This window comes from Plectropomus leopardus, chromosome 2, assembly GCF_026936395.1.
Source record: "Plectropomus leopardus strain MGB_pleo_1.0 chromosome 2, ASM2693639v1, whole genome shotgun sequence".
Taxonomy (NCBI): Eukaryota; Metazoa; Chordata; class Actinopteri; order Perciformes; family Serranidae; genus Plectropomus; species Plectropomus leopardus.
Genome location: NC_142177.1, coordinates 35,278,594 through 35,299,832, shown reverse-complemented (window position 1 = coordinate 35,299,832; position 21,239 = coordinate 35,278,594). Strand labels below are relative to the sequence as shown.

The window sequence follows — 21,239 nt, the reverse complement described above, 5'->3', positions numbered from 1 at the left end:
GCAGCAGTGGAGGGATTCTGCAGAGGAAAATTAGATTAGTTTGTTTCTTCAGCAATTACGCTGTTATATGAGACAGCACGAGAGCACAGGGCCTGATGATATTTTAGTCAGAGCTATGGTGTATGAAATACTTGTATGGTGCCGTATACTGTAAGTATATATGCATGCAAGGTGGGGAAACCACATGTATTTGTATTTGTTTTCTAATTGTTTTGTGCACCTTGAACACCTGAATTTCCCTTGTTGAGATACTAATGTTTACCTTGACTCTGATAACATGAATATTTCAGCGTCAGACTGTTTCTTTAACATATAAAAAAACAGGCCCCGAGCTGCTCTCTCTGTGTGCCAGGCATGTCCAGGCAGTTTGTGTCTCCTGGAGGTAAATACTTCTCAGGTCAGCAGGAGGCAGCTACGCTGATCCTGACGCCTGATGTCACGGTGTCAGCCCCCCTCTACACCTCCGCCTTTTTCCAGTCATGTTGGAGGTCCCTTTATTCTGCAGGTAGTTTAAACAGGATCAATGTCATACAAGGTGTAGAGGAGAAGAGCACTTTTTACACAGAAGCATATAAAACAGGAACAGGGCCGGATTAACCGTTAAAGAGACCCCAGGGCAGAAAAACTCTGTTAATCCTGTTAATCCCCTCCGGTGTTCCTCCTGCTGCACTCCTACATATGTACCAGGCTCCATTGTTACTTTGAATTACTTAAATTATTACACTAATTTAGGGACTGTTTGTTATTTATAAAAGGGGAGGGGGTGGTGCAAAAATGGGGAAGCATGTCAAACAATTTTTAAACACTGAGGAGGGATTTAATATTTTTATTTTGGCTTAGGGGAGGGGCATACAATTTTAAATGGCTGTATTTTGTATTTATTTTACCACTGAGAAAAAGAACACAAGCCCGTTCTTTGGGAATTGCAAAAATTACACTATTTATCATGTATGGTAGTACTTCAGTATTCAGTATTTCAGAAAAAAAAAAAAAACATTAAAAAATTAACATTTCAGAAACACTACAATATTTCCCAAAACACTTTGGGAAAATGTTATTTTTTGTCTTCTGAAATGTGGTTTTGTTTTGGGAAATGTGTGGTGCTCTGACCCTCAAGGCCACCGTAATCGACACAAATTATCGTTGCACTTAAAATGTTTTGATGGTCCTTGAGCACATTACATGGGATGATTGTTTCCGTTACAAAAACAACAAAAACATGATCAAATCTAAGCTCAATGTCGTGATATTTCATCAAAATTACTTAATTCTAGGTTTTATTTGAAATTTGGCCAAAAAACTCTGTTTGCACAAACTAACCAGCATGAGTGAAAAAATAAATGTTTTTTTTTTTTTTCAATTTAGGGATTTAATCTTAACTTTTAACTTTTAAACATCAAAATTTAAAAATCTAATAACTCATTTTTTTGTGGAGGGAGGGTCACGTATTCTTCTGAAGTCACTCAGGGAGGCTCAAGGAAAATAATTTGAAACTTCCGGAGGATAAAACAAAAACAAAGTCACACCCTCGCCATCCCCCTCCACTGGTTAATAAAGAACAGTCCCTGATATGAAACATGTTGGCACAAAACTGAAATAATGAAGGTTTGAAAACCAGATCTCAAATTCCACGCAGCGACCCAATTAAAGGCTCTTGTTTCTGCTCTGAACATGTCTGCTGGGCTGCAGACGGCCGAGCTCCTGCATGAAGCTCATGTCTGCAGCACAAAGGGACTGAGACAGCGTGCTTCACAGCTCGGGCACAGCGTCAGGCGTGTGCTGTCAGGTCTGCACATGAGGCTCTCCAGCAGGAGCCCAGAGGACGCCCACCTACCTCCCTACAGCACAAACCGTCCTCAGCTGAAGACACAGGCCGGCATTTCCCACACAAGCACCAAATAAAATGTTTACGAGGAAACTGTCTTTAACCCCGAGGGTCTGTTTGGTCGTGTTCATGCATAAACTTTGGCAAGATTGTGTATTTCTGTTTAATCTTGGAATTTCCAGCTCAGCTTGTACAATAAGTTTAAAATCCACTGTGTAAATAAAGCTGTTACATTCAGACTGTTAATGTAAAAATGCGCCATTGAAACCCATCCAAATGGCAACTTCTGATCCCACAGCCATCAAAGCATAAAAACATGTGTTGTATTATTTCTGGGTGTCAGTCGGGGATTTTGTCTTGAAATTTGTCGTTTTGTACTATTTTACACCTGATGTCATTTTTTTTTACTATATTTGGCATATGGAGAAAATACATGTTATCTCCACAATCAGTGTTGCTGCAAATCACAGACATATCCCAGGCTGTGATAGTTGAGAATAAATCTTGCTTGTAGTATATTGAAAATAATGAATTTTGTGTGTGTGTTTTTTTTAATCTAAAAACATAGTGGCATCATGACAAAAACATTGCATTTAAAGGGTTAAAATTCTAAAAAAAAAAAAAAAAAAATTGATAATTATGATTAGGACTGATGCTGGTTAAAAAATTAATGCAAAGAGATTTAAAAAGACACCGACATCCCGTAGTGCTTGCTGGATCCGAGATAAACCAAAATGTGAAAAAATGTGAAGAAATAGAAACATCACTTATTTTTGCAGAATAAAATCCTTTAAGGGGAGCTCCACCGTTCACGGACCTCTATTTTTTCACATTTTGGTTAAAAAATTAACTCCTTGAAAGTAGTAAACCATATGACTGTACAATATTTTTTAAAGCTTTATTATGAAAAATGCATTTGATGCGCAGAGTGATACGTGTGTGTGTATGCGTGTGTGTGTGTGTAATATTAAAGTGGGCCCTAAGGGTTAATCTCTCTGTCTGTTCCCGGTCTTTTGGGTGCCTTGCAGTATCATAATTATACGACTATGATCAATTGTATGCATATGAAGGTTGTAAACCTCGTTGGTTTTAAAGCCAGCGTTGGAGTTCATTTTCCTCAGTGATAAAGTTGACCTCACTTGGCGGCTCCATCTCTGGTTTCTGTATGAGTTTCCTAAACAGTGGAAGTTGCTCTCGTCTCGGGGGACGTCTCATTCAGGTTGGCTGAATGGTTTGTTGTTTGATCGTTTTTTCATGCTGCTTGCAGCTCGAGGCAAAGGGAGCGGTTAGCCTGGAGCTACGAAAGCGTTCACACAGGCGTAACCCTGACGGCCTGCTCTGTTCAGACTGATCCCCTAAAAATTGACTTCAAACTTATTTAATCATTTCATTTCATTTTGTGGTCACTTGTTTTTCGTAATTAAATATTTCAAATTCATGGGTCATCAGCATCAGTAACTTAGTACAGTAGTGTTGTATTTACGTACAATTCAAGGTACTTCTACTTCACTTGAGTATTTTAATTTCAAGCTCCTTTTTACTTTTACTCCGCTATAGCCTACTTTAGAGGGAAATATTATTCATTTTACTCCACAATTATTTAATGCAATAGTTACTAGTTACTTTATCCATTTTTTTGCACACAAACCATATGAAAATACACAAATGCAGCTGAAGTGATTAGTCAGATTATCAGAAAATTAATTGGCAACTATACTGATCATCTTTTAAGTAATTTTTCATGGAAAATTATTTCATGCTTCTAGCTTTTCAAATAGAAGAACTTGCAATTATTTTATACTTTTACATTTTCAATGCAGGACTTTTAAAAGTAAGAGTATTTTACAGTGTGGTATCAGTTCTTTTTTTTTTTTTTTTAAACATATATTTATTGAAGTTTTTGCAGCACAGATACAAAATGAACATAGACATATAATGTGAACTAAAATAACCCCGGATTAGTTCTTTTACTTGAGTAAATGATCTGAATACTCCTCCCACCGCTGGTTGCTATTTAGATTTCTAAAACGTCCTCGCATGTTTAATCAGTTGTTTGTATTGTGAACCATCAAAGACAGAAGCAGACAGTGTTTAGGCAGCAGGGGGAGCCACAGCCTCACGCGCTCTGACTGCTGGCAGCGTCCTCCGTTTACATTCCTGTACGTCTTGGCAGCGTCAGAGTGTGTAAGTGTGTGAATAACGAGGCAGAGTTAAAGTACTGAGGTTTTTACACTGAACCAGAAACAGACAGAGAGGAAACTGTGCAGTTTAAACAAACACAGGAGGGGGTGTTTGATTTCTGTTCTCTGCTCCGTTGCTGTAAATCAAACGCACCTCAAAGAGGACGAAATGTTTGAAATGTTCTTTAGAATAATGTTTGGGTCAGTGACGCGGTGTTTGTTTCAGTCAGTCCGAAGCTTTCGGCTTTCTTTGCAGCTCAACTCAACGATTAGAAGTGGACGGGGCTTTCTGATGTCACATGAGGAGGAGAAAATCACTGATTTTATTTTTTTATGATTTGTAGGAAAAACATGGCACTACTTTTTCTGAAACTCTTGTTTGCCCTGATCTTGGGCATGAGGTCTCAGTTAACATGAGCTGATTGAACTACAGCTGCTTTCACATCTGTAATTTGGTCCATTTGGTCGAGATTAAGAGAAACAAGACCATGTGAAAACCTAGTGTATGACTGGACTGTGTGTGACTGCTACAGGCTTTTAATTTGAAAAGAAATCGGTGGCCTTAATCATTACCCTGCTGTTGTGGTCAAGCCCAAAAATTCCTGCAAAGAAATCTTAAAATGATGAACAGTACACTTCGACGCACTCACACAGGAGAAAAGACCAGCTCTGTCTGGAGCTCTACGCACTCAGTATGTTTACATGATGTTAGAAGAAGTCGAATTATTGTGTTAGTCCAAATAAAACCGGATTTTTTGGTACATGTAAGCACATTAGTCCGACTAAAATCATACTAAGTAGAATTTCTTAAAGTCCAACTAACACACCTAAATAATGCCGTTGAGGGTAAAATTAATCTTTCATGTACACAACTTAACTGAACCTGAACTGGTCGAGACGTTCTGCTTCGACTCAAAAGAATAACAAATGAAGAAGAGAAGAAAACAAACCAAAGGTACCACGTAAAGCGCAGAGTGCGGACAAAATGTATAGCCCCAAAAAGGTATCCATGATGGCTGTGCAGCCATCGGCCAACGATAAGGAACGAAAACATCCAGAGTCGTTACAATGGTTGTCGCAGCCGCTCCGACTTTGAAAATCATGTAATATTCAGTGACGTTACAGATACATTTTAAGGCCTTACGTTCCTTAAACAATCTAATAAATTGATTTTGTCTTTCCTCTGTCCAAAACTGCCATTTTTGATCTCAGCTGGCTAACTCGCTAACCTCCAAACTCCACCGTGCTTTTATACGTCACGCTGATTTCCGAAAATGAGCCAAACAAAGTCGTCAGTCATTTGTGCCTTTCTGTGTTTTGACCAGAGCGAGGTGATGGAGCTGGTGCTTTATCTTCACTGCTTGCTTTACAGCAACAGAAGAAGAGCAAAAGATCAACAATAATCATCAATTATTGTAAAAATCTGGGTCACCAAATCTTTTTCTCAACTTTTACACCTCAGAGAAGAAACACTGAGGAGGATTTTCTGATGTTTCTATTCTCAACAGATTCAGGAGGGAGCTGAACTCACAGCTCAAGTCTCTGGTCCTCCTCCACTGAGAGGATGTTTACACATCACTCTGTGTGTGTGTGTGTGTGTGTGTGTGTGTGTGTGTGTGTGTGTGTGTGTGTGTGTGTCATCCGGGTTGAGCAGAGTCATGCATTTTTTCCATTACCCTCATCAAATCAATGTTAAACACTCCCCCTCAACGCACTGTCCCTGCACAACCACAGAGTGTGTGTGTGTGTGTGTGTGTGTGTGTGTGTGTGTGTGTGAGAGAGAGACCAAAATTCCCGATCAATAAGCAGATAGGATATTTGATCAGTAAAAACTGGGACAATCCGTCTGCCTGATGCAGTTTCCAGATAAACTGCTGCAGATTTAAATCAGTTTGTCATTTTACAGCAGCTCAGATTCATTTCTGTTCACTTCTTTCAGAAACTCAAAAAATGCTTTGCAGACTTTTCCTCTACAGCGCCACCAGCAGGTTGACATTTGTAAAAATCTGTCTAATATTTTGGTTTTTGACCACATATGTGTGAACTAAAGACAGCCTGAAGTGTACCGTGTGTGATTAGTAAATATTAGCATGCAAACATGTTACTAAGACGGTAACACGGTGAGGATTTCTCTGCATGAATGTGGACTCTTTAGTCTCATCAAATGTAACGTAAAAAAACCAGTCTTATGTTTGGGCCATTAACACGGTTGCAAACAGACAGTGTTTGTGTGCAGCCTGTCGGGCTGTGAGAAACTGTCTCATCCATCAGCCAAACACTCGGCCTGTTTTTTGTCAACTTCACAGAGTTGTCACGATGCAACCCCGACGTTATGACGACCGCTCAGTGAAACCGCTTCTTCTTTAACTGTGGCTAACGGACCGCACTTCACCACGGCAACGGTAAACATCCAGGAGGCCCGGCCAACCTAATAGAGAGTGTTAAATTATAATCTCCTCTTCGGCAGAGAAGAGATTATACTTAAAAACACACGAGAATTTTTGATGAGTAATTTTACATAAAAGTATTAAAAAACAACCTAAATCATTTAAATCTAATTTAAAAAAAACTATCCAATATAAATACAAGAAAATGTAAAATAAAGCTTCAAATTATGAAATGATCTCAAATTAATAAAATTAAGAACAATTCACAATTTTTTAAGGTGGATTGCTTTCGTGTCCCGTCATTCCTTCCTCGTCCAAGTGAACGTAAAGATTTGCAGATCATAATACCAGACCATTCAATTAAATCAGTGTATTTTTACTGAATCATCTGGTATGGTGAGGCGGAGTGTGGTCTGTAAATAACCAACTTGTCAACAGACTACTGTTCGATCTAGAGTTTGAGATTTAATTGGAGTCTGATGCTGCAATACTAAACGTCAGCCATCCATCAGTATTAACTGCCACCAGCATCATTTAGCGATTTACCACACAGATGGCGAATATTCACGTACCTTAAGTGCTTCCAATCTTCGTATGAAAGTCTTGATTAACGCTGCTTTCCAGAAAAGAGGGCGTGGCCTGGTTGAAGATGCAATGCCACAATGCTGCAGTGCCGATACACCTAATGTCAGAGCAGATAAATACAGAGTTAAAAACATTTCTTACAATTTGATGTTCTGTAAGAGGCTAAAACAAGAAACAAGACCAAAGTAATTTATAGCACCGTGAACCGTGAACACCACTTCAACACGGGGAAAAATCAGACCTGCCGCGCCTCGTTATGGTCGGTTTATTCTTCACAGTGCTGAACTGATAATAGTAGAAACCTCAGGAGAACAACACAGTGGACACAGTAGAAACAACAGAACATCCTGAACCTGTTCACACACACACACGCACACACACACGCACAACACTCATCCAACCTCAAACCCAACAGTTATGATCCTCCGCAGGCAGATTTTTAAGGTAATCTGGAGGAAAAGTCACAAAAATGTTGGGACCCAACAGTCAGTGGTGTTGACTCGCTGAGCGTGACAGTCACTGCAGATGCCATCATCCGCGATATCACACCGAGAGATAACTCAAGGAAGTTTCAACCTGACGCTCCAGATGAAAACGTCTTCAAAGGACGGCCAGGTCATGGCAGCTCTTTGACCGCACTTTGACCGCCATGCGCTGGTTGTTGCGTGCCACCAGTCTGTCCAGGAAGCGGCGGGCCTTCTGTGTTAGGCTCTCTTTGCGTTTGTAGATGGAGCGTCGGCGCTGGATGGCCTCACTGCCGTCTCGACGGAGGCGTATCTGGCGGATCACGCCCTCGAAAAGCTCTGTAACGTTGTGCTGCAGAGACGCCGACGTCTCAATGAACTTACAGTCAAACACCACGGCACACGCTCGGCCCTCTGGGAAAACGAACACACAGAAAGACGATAACTATTATAATGGCATCTGTTAAACATTATTAGTTTGTTGCATATCATATGTGTGTGAATGTGCCCCTGTGACCTTTGACCCCCACCTTCCACAGCGACTTCTCTGGATCTGACCAAGTCGCTCTTGTTGCCCACGAGGATGATGGGAAGGTTTTCAGCCTGCCGGGTGCGTCGCAGCGTGATACGGAGCTCAGCGGCTGCTTCAAAGCTGGAGCGGTCGGTGACGGAGTACACTATGACATAAGCACTCCCGACCTTCAGACAGTCGTCCCTCGAGGAGTCGTCGTCGTCCTCCTGACAGGAAGAGAGAGACATTGTCAAACGTCATCTTTCCATCTTAACAACAACCGTCTTCTTTTTTTTCCATTAACTTCAACTGAAAAATTTAACTTTTATGTCAAAAAAATGTGTCCTCCAAACTCTGCCCTGTTGTTATAAAACAGTTTTTCTGAAGACTAATCTGTAAAATGTGCCTCTGCATGAAGTTAATCCAGTTAAAAATTAAAAAAATCTGCCACTAGCCATCGGGTCCCTTGCAGGACGCCGTGTACCCATAATCCTCTGCTTCAAAACTGACATCTAATGCTCCACAGCTGCACTTTATCAACACAAAAACACGCTGTACCAGTTTGTCGTTCTCCCAGGTATCCATGACGATGAGCGTGGTCTCCTCTCCATCCACTGTCAGTGTCCGTTCGTATGTGTCCTCTGAAACAAACAAAAAACACAAAAAACAAAAAGACTGAGAAGCTGCAGATTTATGAGGCTGTTTGTAGTCACATTGGGGCTTTGACTTCAATGCTAACATGTTGAGCAGATATAATGTTTACAATGTTCATCATGCCCTTTTACATTTTAGAATGCTAACAGATGCTAATTAGCACTAAAAGCACACTGAGGTTTGGTCATAAACCAAAGTATTAAACTCATTAAAACCCGATGGTGGAGCTAGATGAAAAGAGTTACTAAATTCACCAATGTCATGGCATTTCATGGCAATCGATCCAATCGTTGTTGAGATATTCTAGTGGCTCCGGACCAAAGTGGTTGACTGATCGACCAACATCTTTATTCCCAGAGCAAAGCTAAACAATAAACAACATGGAGGACCAACAACGAATCACAGCTGCCCGTTATATCTGTGATCATTAAGAGCCAAATAACCACGTGCTAAACAACAGACTCTGAGCGTACAACGACAAAAAAGATTAAAAGAAGCAAAACCAGACATGGAGCTCAGTCGACCTGAAAACTAACTCTGCCCCCTCACACCGTGTCAGACTACCACTGGATCAATACAGGCTGTCAATCATGGCCTCAAGCCAATCACCACATGACACAAGAGCTGATCAATGATGTCAGGTCAGTCAAGGTTGTAATGTCAGAACAAAGAGACAGAAACTGAGCGCTCAGGACTGAACTGCAGTATGAAAGCTACAGCAGGACAATCAAACATGGTGGAAAACATTGACGGGTTCTGTACTGATTTAGTCACTTAAAGTCAGTGTTGAGTGATCATTAAAATGTGTTCTGAGTTCGTCACATCACAGAAAGATGTGTTATTAAACACCTGACCAAATTTGAATGACCAAAAAAAATCGCCAAGTATGTAAAAGAAGGTCTCAAAATGGACAATATTCTCCGATCTGAAACGCTGGGGGCGTGTCCGCCGGAGGCCACGCCCATTCGCGGTACTATGCTGATGACGCTTCTCGGTTTATACTGCTACATTGTCAGAGGCGGGGTTATGCTGAGTATAGCTCCAGTGCGTCATCGAGCTATGGTTTTAGGCCCGCCCAAAAAATCTTAAAACAGGAAAATGGTGAGAAAATAGTCAACTGTCTAACTCCACAATTCAGGACTATATATAAAGAGTCTTTGTAACATGTTTTCAACAATCAGTTTCCAACATTTATAATGTGTTTTGAAGCAAATCTCTGAATTCACTTTACATGGACTTTAAAAAAACAACAAAAAAACCTGTTATTTGAACTATGAAAAAGTACTTCATTACTCATTAATTCAACATTGTGGAGGAATAATGTCTTTCAGAAGTTACACAGCCTCACTTTGAACTTGCATCGACGCACAGTTTTTAAAAGAGGATGTGATCGACTTCTGTCTCGCATTTTGTTTTAAGTGAGAACATTACGGATTAACAGTTAAATTAATCAGAGAACAAATGTAACATCCCACCTCCAGGTTGTTCATCCTTCTCTGTGATCCCAGCAAAGATCCCTGCGAGGCTGGTCTTTCCAACGCCGTGATCGCCTAGCAACACCACTCTGTAAACACAGTCCGAGTCACTCTGCGAGTCGTCGTCCGAATCTGAACTCCACTGGGCTCGGTAGTGGAGGGACTTGTCTCCAGGGTGGTAGGACGCCGACTGTCCCAGAGGAGGGTGGCTGCGCTGTGGGCGTGGCTGCTCGACGTCTGGCTGGGTGCTGCCGAGGAGCACCGGGTCCTGAAGGTCCTGAAGGTCCCGAGTCCAGGACGGGTGCTGGTGTAAGTGCGCGGGAGGAATCGGTGTGCTGCCTCGCCGCCGCAAGGGCTGCTTCTCTCTCTGGGTGTTGAGGGTCATGTTGCTACGGTAACAGCATCAGGACAGGATGGGCCTAAAGGAGGAAACAAGAAGATCAAGGCTTCAGATTTAAGTCTGGCTTACTCTGGTGTTTTAAACATTTTGACTGATTGTTTGAGTGACATTCAAAACAACCATATAAAAGTGTTACTTTAGCACAGAGAGCAGACGTCCCGCCCTTCTCACCTGTCTAATCTCAGACATTTTAAAAAAAGATGTAACATGATTCTGTGTTTTAAGTTTTCTGTCCATTTTCTAAGAAAAAGCAAAGATCAGTTTTGCGGACGTCTGGTAGTTTAACTTTGCAGCACTAATGTAGAGGTGTGCTCTGGGGCGTGTCAGTGCACTGTGATGTCACTGGTGGGTGTGGTTACAGGTGTAACAGACTGGGGCAGTAAAACACAACCCCCTTTTACACTGCTTGTTCAAGGTAGGATATCGAGCTGTTATTCTTTTCTGCATAACAGGTACAATCGCTGTGTGGTTTTCTTGCCTTTAAGCTGCTAGCGGAGGTAATAACAGCGCAGAATCAATGTCTGTGTAAAACGGACAGCTGGCAAGATGGGACCATGGACGGGACAGGTGTGACGTTTTGACAGCATGTATTTGACCCACTGCTGGGAGATTTCAAAACAGATAGATAGCTGATTTAAAGAAGAACAGCTGCCTAAAATTGCCTCAAATCAACGGAGATAATGAGGTTTGGAAGCTCCTTACCCTCAGTGCGGAGGGCTAAAGCAACAGCCAGATAACAGAGATAATAAATCACTGTTACTGCCATGTTTCTGTTTAAAAGGACTGCCGAGGTGTGTATGGCCCACTAGAGGCCAATGCTGTTACAACGTTAAACCCGTCTTGCTTCCAGGATGCCAGCATGCTATCTAAAATCCTACTCTGGGGCAACATTATTCCGCCGTTTTTTTAGTTCTATGTGAAAAAGCAAAAGTAGCGTAATGAAGGGACTTGCAGGGGCTCTGTCCCGTAAACGCTGTAAAAACAGCTACTGTGACGGCTTGCTGTGTTTACGCACAAAAAAAATCAAGTACAATGTTGTACTGTTGTCTGTTTGGCCAAATATCTCTTACGAAAGAGTTGTTTTATCTAAAGAGACGTCATTTTTAAATAAAGGTTATTTATTTTAAAAGGGGAGAGTGGCTTTTAGGATAAAATTTTCTTGAAGGATTGTGCTGCTTTCCTTCGTGTGTTTTGTGTGAAGCATTACTCTTTGAAAACAGAATTGTATCTGATTTCTGTTTCAATGTCTTAATAAGGGTTTATGGCCTGGAGGGGTTGTTGGGAAAAGACAACTTGGCAGATTTTCTTTTTTGGTCCAAAGAACATAAATACCAGATTTTATCTAAAAAATCAGTCTCAGTTTACCAAATGTTTGTTTCGTTGCTAGCTCATTAAGGACTTCGTGACATGCCGTTGCACAAGCAACGTATAGCTGACTTTGACCAGAGTATAACTCTGTAAGTAAAACAGGGCACCATACATGACAGTCACAGCGCAGAGTTACAACAGAAACCCTCATGAGCAGGTACGAGCCATTCCTTATTAAAAATTGTAATGGAAACTGTTGGAGAGATAAGAGAGACGGATGAGAGAAGAATAACAGGGGACATTTTTTTCCTGATATTTACATTGAGAGCACATTTCCTGTGACATCCCTTTACATTTATGATGACAGTGTGCAGACTCAGTATCGTGCTGCAAAGTGCACAGCGCGATTTCATGCTAGTTCACACATCATATACATCACTTTCTCTCTTAAAAAAAAAACAAACTCCAAAACATCCGTTGCACTGAACGTGCTTAAAGGAAAAAGCCTGTTTTAGGTCTCTTACAACAATATAGACTGGAACCAGCATCAGTTTAACTGAGTGTAAATATGCATTTATACTCAAAAATGTAAAACAACAACAACAAAAATACCCTGATTATAGGGAAGATAATTTTAGTCTCGGGTTGAATCCTCGTTACTAGAAACCGAATGGACCCATGAGGACCTCTAGTATGCATAAGAGAGCACAGACACACAAACAGACCTCCTACAATAAATAATTCAAGTATTTAAAGGTGCCAAGTACAACAGTCTGTGATGGGCAAGTTAGACCAGGACAGAGCTGCAGCCTTAAAGACAAGTTAGTGAACTTATTTGGGGTAACAGTGACAGCTTATAAAAACCTTTAAAAAAATCTTTAAATTACTTTTCATCACCAGTAATTATGTTTTTTTAATTTTTGCTTATTATACATCCACAACAAAACTACAATGAATGATGTAATGAACTACATCAGGTGCTTTTAGTGATGTGAGATCAACCAGAAGCTCCTTACAAAAAAGGATAAATGATAAATTAAAGTTTTCACATTTCAAAATTATACTTTGAATGCCTGAAAACCATGTTTACCTCTATCATGTAAATGTTTATTGATGTCCAAAACCACATGTGCCTATATGTAATTTTAAAAAATCTGAAATATGTTGCACCTGTGAGAGTATATTATATCTGAAACTGATGTTTTTTGCATGTTAAACATCTAAAAAATAAACTGCTTTTATATAGTGAATTGGTTTTTGGACATTTCACAAGTGAGATACTTTATAAAAAATTAATGTATGAAAACATATTTTACACATGCTATTTTTGTAACTGACAGCCAAAACATGCAAATAAATAAATAAGATGAAAATAACATGTAATACATAGATAGATGTGGACAACTTACCATGCACCCCATGAACAGTCCTGTGTCCGTCCAGCTGCAGTAAACAACAGCACTGAACTGAACCCTGTCTCTCTGTCCCTGTCGGTGTAACAGTACCCTGGTGCCACAGTAACCCGCCTGGAAAAAAAAAGTTCCACAACAGCGTTAAAAATTCAGCAGTGGAATCACAGAGTTATCTACCTCCCTCTGTGTGTGTGAGTGTATGTGCGTGTGTGTGTGTCAGAGCGACAGCGGAGGAGAAACAGATAACTAAGGAGGGAGGGTGTCTGTGTGTGTGTGTGTGAGTGTGTGTGTGTGTGTGTGTGTGTGTGTTATCAGTGTGGAGGGTTAAGTTGGTTTAGGGAACATTTTGGTCACTTCCTGTTTGACCTAAAAGACACAGTTTGTCTTAATAAAACAGTTCAGTCAGATTACATTAGTTTGCATATAAAACCTTCCATCTGGGGTTAAAGTGATGCGTTAAGGATGAACGTTTTTATAGTTACCAACATAAAATACAGAAAACACAACTGAAAGGATAACAGCTGCAAATATTTAGTCTGTTCACTAACTTGGACTAGGACATGCTGACAGAAATGCGTCATATCTGAATGTATAGTTAGTTAATAAATGGAAAAGTTAACAAATGAGCTGGCAATGCAAAGGATCAATTCACTAACATGCGGTTTACTATGTACCTTATTAAGGTTATGTTCACTAGCTAGTTGAAGCGGGACCAGTTTATTAACTAACCAGTTATCTGATGAAGCACTAGGCGACTTAAAAACCAGTCGCCCGGAGCGTCCTCGAGCTCGCCTGGTAAAGCAGGCGTCCCATGTTGCCTGTAGGTTCGATTCAAACCTGTGGCTCTTTGCTCCAAGTCATGTCCTCTGTCTCGCCCTTCACGTAATAGCTGGTCTGTCAAATATAGGCAAAAAAGCCCCAAAAATAATCTTTAGAAAAAAATAAGTTAACTAGCTATAGCTATTTGATGAAGAATTAAGAGACAAAATAAATAGTTAACTAAATAGTTAGCGGCCAAAGGACAAACTGATCAGTTTACTAGATATCTGATGAGGGACTAACTAATAAAATACTACTAACTAGTGGATGAATCATCAGTAGGCTAACTAGCTAGCTAATGAAGGACTAACTGAAAAAACATATTTACTAACCAGCAAGCCAGTGATTGAAGTAACCCATAAAAATGGCAGTAGCCTGTAGCATACTAGCCTGGAGATGTATTGTTAGCTTATTAACTTGCTAGCCGACAAAGGAGCAGTTTATTAATCCAGTTAGCAATGAAGGACTGAAAAAGATTAGTTACCAACTAGCTAGCTGATTATCAGAGTATCTCCTAAAATACATTCGCTGGTGGATGACTTGTCAGTTCACCAACAAGTTAGTTGACAGAGAACTAACTTACCAAGATACCAATTTACTAATTATCTAGCAAAACTGATGAAAGACTAACTGAAAAAGACAGTTTTCCAAACAGCAAACCCATGATCTAAGTGACTCATAAAAACACCTTTGGCATATACTCGCTAGCGGATGAATCTTTAGTTTATCAGCTAGCTAGCTGACAAAGATACCAGTTTACTCAGCAAAATACGAATAGCTGATAGCTACTAGCTAGCAGATGAATCATTAATTTATCAACTAGCAAGCTGACAAAGGACTAATTGACCATTGTTTACTAGTTAGCTGATGAAGGACTGACTGAAAAAGATGACGGTATTGTTAACTAGCGAGCCGATGATTGGAGTAACTCATAATAATATCAGTGGCTTGTACTGGACAGCAAATCAATCATACCGGCAACTACCTTGCTGATAAAAGACTAACCGACAAATTTTAGTGGTTAACTGAAGAAGGACGAGTTTACTAATTAGCTAGAGGTAGTTTACTGCCTAGCAAGCTGATGTTTGGAGCAACTCTTGAAAATTCAGGTGGCCTTCGATCAGATGAATTGTCCTTTTATCAAGCTGATAAAAGGACTACCTGAAACGAGTACTTCGAAGTGATGATCAGAGCAGCTCCTAAAAACACCGAGGAAGTAAATGGGAAAAACCCAAATTCTTACAACAAATACAGTCAGGACAGTTTTTATTTAGGTTTAGTGTCATATTTTCATTATTTTCAGCAGTATTGCAAGGGTGATTTTAAAGCTCTCCTACGTGAGCAGGTGTGGTTGGGGGTGTGTCTACCTGGTATTTGGTGCTTGCTCATCACATTTCAGCTTTGAATATTAAAAGTGCATTTCCATCTTCCATCATCCATCCACTCAATTAGTTTAGTCCCACTGGTCACGGATCTGACTGTGAGATAGCTGGAGTTTTGTCAAGTCTGAGATAATAAAAGTTTAGAAAGCCTGTGTTACAAACTGAAGGTGAGAAGTCTGAAAGACAGTGTTTTTACCAGGCTAATGAGAGGCTGTTACTATGGCCAGTGCAGTGTAGTGTTTTTGGAGACTGATGCACACTAGGAACTAAAAGTTAGGATATTTTGGCCTCTGCAGCACAGTTTTTCAGCTTTCTTCTCAATATTCTGTCTTTAATGATCCAACTTTATTCTTCATCGCTGTTTCCCTTTAAGCCCACATTATAGGCCTACAAGTACAATTAGTACAATTTATGAGATGTTAAGTCAAAATTATGCGACAGTCAGTCAAAATTATGACCGATATCTCATTATTTGGAGAAACAGATTATGAGCTAAGGTACTTAAAAGGTCACTTTAGCATCTCGTGATCTGGATTTACCATGTGCATCATTCTTAATTTTTCATACACCCCCTGTTTTTTTTCTGGCATGAGTTCACATGGAAAATTAGATTATAGAGAAACCCACATTACTTCCTCTGTGTTCCTCTGTGTCAGCGTGAGTCTCCCTTACTGTAACTCAACACATCACAGATGTTTAGATTTTATCCGCCCCCTCAGTTTAAAAGTTTAAAATTTAAGAGGAGTTTCCTTCCAGATCACCATTGCCTCATACAGCAGCACAGAAACCAATCACCGATCCTAAACTCCTTCAGTCCAACCTGCTGTGTCCAGCTACACCAGCAGCTCCATCACTCCCTCTGCAGACGGACTGATATTACTGACTTACACTGAGGATCAGCGGAGTTTAATCAGATTTCCTTTAAAAAAAAAAATTTTCAGACTAGCTGGTTTTGTTTTTACTGGTTATACCACCAATAAATGAAACCCATAATAATAAGTTGCAGTGGTGACAGTTTTGTGTTGTTCACCAAGAATGAAAAAAAAAATATAAAAAAATCAATTAAGTGTATTATTGTATGTAATTTTTCTCTTTATGTCCCCTAATTGTCTGTTGTGTTTTCTCCTTGTGTGAAGGAGCCACATTATACCACACTGTAAATTCTGTTACAGAAAATGGCAAAAAGTTGAAATACGTTAACGATGAACGGCAAATATTCTCTGCCGGCCTCACATAATTTTACTGTCCTGCTTTTGTTTGCTAAAATGATATCTATTTTTTCCATTTACCATCTCCTTTATTCCATGTGGACGCAGAATAAGTCACTGTCTTCACTGTATGTGAACACATAACATGGTAAGTGAAATGACTGATTGTCTTTTAGAATATGTGAGTGTCGGCATGGCCGGAGAATAACATAAAATAAAATTACAATGAACAAAATCCCAAGATTTATAATGTTATATACAGTGGTTTGTTTTTTTTTTTTAACAAACATGAGTTTTATTTGTCAGTTTCATCTTTTAGAAGTCAGCCTGTGTGTTTTTAAATGTCATTATTATGAAAATAAAAAGCCTTTATCCTACATTTCTGTCTTTATTTCTGTCTAAAGTTGTGACTCAACATGTTGCTCCCAGGATGCACTGCAGGAGGCATGCTGGGATGCATCCGACCCATCCGACCGCTGAGGGCAGAGGTTGTTGGTTCGGTTGTGACTAACAGGAGGAGGAGGTGTGGCTGTAGTGTGGGACATCAATCATATTAATTTATAAAACATGTTTCACCAAAAATTAATGCAAAATTACAGAAATAAGAGAAAAAATTGCCATAACAATGAAAATCATGTGTTAATTCTACAAAAGTTTTTTTAAAAAAGAAATACGTTTCTGCTTTTCTGTGCATCGTTTTATGGAGTTATGATCCATACAAACTGTTTTTCTCACCTGCAGGAGGAGTTGCAACAGTGATCCATTTCCAGAGTTTGTTCTGAAGAGTGCTCGCTGCTGCAGGAGAGACACAATCAAGCTTCAGTCAAAGAAAAAAGTCAAACATAAATAATTCAGACTTTCAGTGTATTAGGGGCTTCAGAACATTTCTCAGTCTGACTTTGTATTTCTGAAAATGTGGCTCATCATCAAAACATTATTCGGGAACAATTTACCGAGCATCAAGGTATTTTACAGCAATCCCCTGCAATCACATTTAAAGGACTAGAAGGATATGTAATACATGACAACAATCGCAATAAAATGACGAAAAGGTCCATTAAAACAAATAACTGGCAGCAATGTCTGTCTGTTAGGATGCAGTTAATCTCAGAGCCAGCAGGTGGAGCTGCTGCTGAAAAAACTGCTGCTCCAGAGACTCTGAAAGGAAGAGAGACACTTAAACTCAGGAGTGATAATTCAGGAACAGTTAAGAAGAGGTTTAATTAAAGACTGAACATTTCGGAGTCAATTAAATAAAAAACTAAAACAAGTTTATTTAAATGTCATAACGTCTCATTTGTCGAAGGAGGTCTTTAAATCTGTCCGACATAAGACATCCTGTATACTAAAGAGCCTTGTTCAGATAATGAATTCATAGAAGCAAATAACAGTCATAAGTATTTGAATTTTAACAGCCACTGAAAACTTAAAATTTAACACCACTGAATTCAATAGCACTGAAATATTTTACCTTGAAAAGCATGTACCTGAATGTATTTGTTTGGAATTCACCTATTTCAAATTCATACATGAAATTTTGTTGTTTTGCAGTTTCAAAAGCTGAATAAGAAAATATTTTCAATGTTCACAAATTTAGATCCAAAAATTCAAGTCTCAAAACGCTCTAAAACACCTTATTTAGTACAAAAATGTCCTCAGTCAATCTTTCTAAAATCTTAAAAATGCTGAGCCGGGGGAGGGATTTTATCAGTACGAGGTGTTGCAAACGAGGTTCGGTGTATTTGATGCAAAAGGTTCTTCAAACTTGGCATGACGGAAATCAAGACAGTGGGATCCCACATGCAGAGTGAGACACGCAAAACTGGCAAGAAATTGTTTTTTTGGGCAAACTTTTGGGTAAACCTTCAGTTCATTTTAGGGTTATTGTAAAATAAGTTTAAAATATTATTCTGAGCGTCACACGAAAAGTCTTAAAAAGTCTCAATAACTTGGCTAATGCTGTAGACTGAGGTGAACCAGGACCATCTCACTGCCTTTGGTCCTGTCAAGTTTTGGTTCAACAAACCTCTGCTGGGAAGAGAAGCTGCTCCTGAGACCTCAGGGTCTGATCCAGAATCTGAGCTAAGTCCTCCTCCAAGTTCTCCTCCAGGTTCCTCTCCAGCTTCTGCTCCAGGTTCTCCTCCAAATTCTCCTTGCACTACTGGCCCTGGTTCCACCTGGAGAAAGACTCGGTCCAGCAGGCGGTCCAGTAGCTGTTGTGCGTGGTCTGGCTTGGTCCTGACGGTCAGGACGCGAGCGGGTTGTCCTGCTGAGATCTGCAGCTCGGCCAAGTTCCTGAGGAATCAGAACCGACAGAGACGCTTCAAGATTCTGAACCAGAACAAACAGATCTACAGACCTGAGAGACTTTCTGGTGTTGTGTAAGTCAAGCCCCCAGGAGGTGCGCAAAACTCAGATGCAAATTATACACAGAGGCCAAAGTGGAATAACTCCGCCCGGGTCCGTCACGTGATGTCCCCTCGCCCAGAAAGAATTTTCTCTATTAACTTATATCGGGAAAAAGACGTCTGTAAATCAGTGAATCATTTTTACGAAACGTTTAATTTTATTATCTAGATTTAAGTCAGACGCTCTGCTCAGGCACACTCGACTACCGCAAGTCTAGTGCGCATGCCTTATGGGCCAGTAGATCTGGGTATTTTTTCATATTTTATACCCAAAAACAGTTGTTTTTAAAGCATGCATTAATGAGCAGCTCTCATAGGAATGAAAGGGGCCCCGCCTCCATGGACGTATCCAGACTTCCTATAATACATCCATGGTTTAAGGACATTTTCAAACTTGTCATAGCTTTGTTCTGGTGGAAAAGTTGCTTTTTGTTGCATATTCACCAAGCGTGAACCTTCAAGGCTGAGAAATGAAGCCAATTTTGAAGTGCCAAAAACTGCATTTCCTCTAGTCACCGTTTGGCTCCAAAACAAAGTCAATCCCAACAGACCTCCGTGTTAAAATGCTCAACTTTACAGCAGATATTAACATGTTTACAGCCTGGCACAACACAGTTTTGGTCTCTATAGCTAATTTCAACATTGATTACAACTGTACGGGGGGTGAAGTTTTATATAAGTCACCTTGTTATATCTTATTAAGGCCCAAAGTTATGCGTAATTAAGGACGGGCTGCTTGGAGAGGCCTCAGCTTCTCAGTCAGATCCACAGTGTCACCGTCTTGCCCAAATTTGGTCACTTCTGGCTCCCAAAAAACAAGATGCTGACCGCTGTAATGTAGAACTTGAGGGTTCAGAAGACTAAAATCAAATGGGTGACGTCACCAAAAGTTAAGTCCATTATTAACAGAGTGGTTCTTACCTGCTCCTGCTGTGCCTGAGGATCCAGATGAGAATCAGAAGAACCAGCAGAACCAGCAGCAGAACCACCAAGGACACGAAGAAGAGTTCAGAGGTCATCGTCGCACTGATATCTGAACAGCAGGGGGCAGTAATGAGCTCAGCTCTTCAACACACCTGGAAAAAAAGGAGATTAAAGACCGTAAATCCTCATTTTTCATCTGAAATTGGCACACTTTCGGGATTTTCGGGGCGAGCCTAAAAGTCAACTCAATGAAGCACTGGAGCCATTATTACCATAATCCCACCCCCGCTCTATATATGAAGAACAAACAGCTCACTGTAGCACAGAGCGCACACACGACCGCTGAGCCGAGGAGCGAGCAGCTGTAGCTGTGACTGACCGCAGTCTCTACAGGACAGCAGCAAAACTTCACACTAACATTAGTAATCTGGTGCAACATAAAGTCAAAGTCATTTACTATGAAACTAACGATCATTTTAAAATATTCTTCTTTAAACATGTACGGATTTGTACGACTGACTTACCTGCAGCTCCTGTTTGAAGAAAATCAGTTTGTTATTCAGAAATAATCAGAAAGATAAAAACAACCTGTTGTTCTGAGAATATTAAAAGAAAACATTCTGTTCTTCTAAGAGTTGAACAAAAACTTATCAGTGTTTCATCTTAAGGAATAATTTGTCTTTCTTTCGGACATAAAACGTGTTTGTCCTGGCAGCATCTTAAGCAGAACTTGTGTACAGTCACTTTATTCCACTGTATTAGACTCTGGTACCAAAGGTACAGAGTGAAGGGGACAGTCCAACCTGGAATAACGAAGACATATTGTCCCCTTACCTGTAGTGCTATTTATTAATCACAATTGTTTTGGTGTGAGTTGCCGTAGAGATGTCTGACTTCTCTCTAAAATAATGAAACTAGATAGCATTCGGCCTAAAAAGTACATTGGAAAGACTTAACAGCAACGTCTCTTTTAAGAAATCATGACCCGGTTACTGAAGATAATCCACAAGAATCCCGAAAATCCCGAAATAAACAAGCATGTCAGCACTTCTGGTTCCCTCTTCGTGAAGTCAGAGTTTTCATTGAATGGATTTTTATTTAGATGCCTTGAATAAGGTCTGTGGTTTACACATAAAGCAAACTTTGCAGCTTTTATGTTTTAAAAAGGGGGGAACTGAAAAGTGAATAAAAGAGACGACAGAGCGTCATCATGCCGAGTTTCGCTGAACACGAATTTATGGCCTCCTAGCAGTTGCAAGCGACCGTAAAATCCTCAATTTTAGCCTAAAAATAGCTT

The 21,239-nt window shown here is 40.1% G+C and overlaps 2 protein-coding genes across 2 annotated transcripts; both read right to left on the bottom strand.

The window, feature by feature from the left end:
* Positions 1–7,226: 7,226 nt before the first annotated feature.
* rem1 (RAS (RAD and GEM)-like GTP-binding 1) lies at positions 7,227–13,454 on the bottom strand. Its single transcript, XM_042511263.2, has 5 exons — positions 13,199–13,454; positions 10,082–10,500; positions 8,511–8,593; positions 7,972–8,179; positions 7,227–7,855 (listed from the first exon to the last, which is right to left on the bottom strand). Exons 2-5 carry the CDS (start codon positions 10,464–10,466, stop codon positions 7,578–7,580), a joined length of 954 nt encoding a protein of 317 aa, XP_042367197.1. The 5' UTR covers positions 10,467–10,500; positions 13,199–13,454; the 3' UTR covers positions 7,227–7,577.
* A 3,554-nt stretch (positions 13,455–17,008) lies between these two features.
* On the bottom strand, positions 17,009–20,044 carry LOC148190269 (uncharacterized). The gene is made up of 4 exons (XM_088071384.1): positions 19,940–20,044; positions 18,637–18,905; positions 17,346–17,405; positions 17,009–17,139 (listed from the first exon to the last, which is right to left on the bottom strand). Exons 1-4 carry the CDS (start codon positions 20,035–20,037, stop codon positions 17,009–17,011), a joined length of 558 nt encoding a protein of 185 aa, XP_087927510.1. The 5' UTR covers positions 20,038–20,044.
* Positions 20,045–21,239: the final 1,195 nt, after the last annotated feature.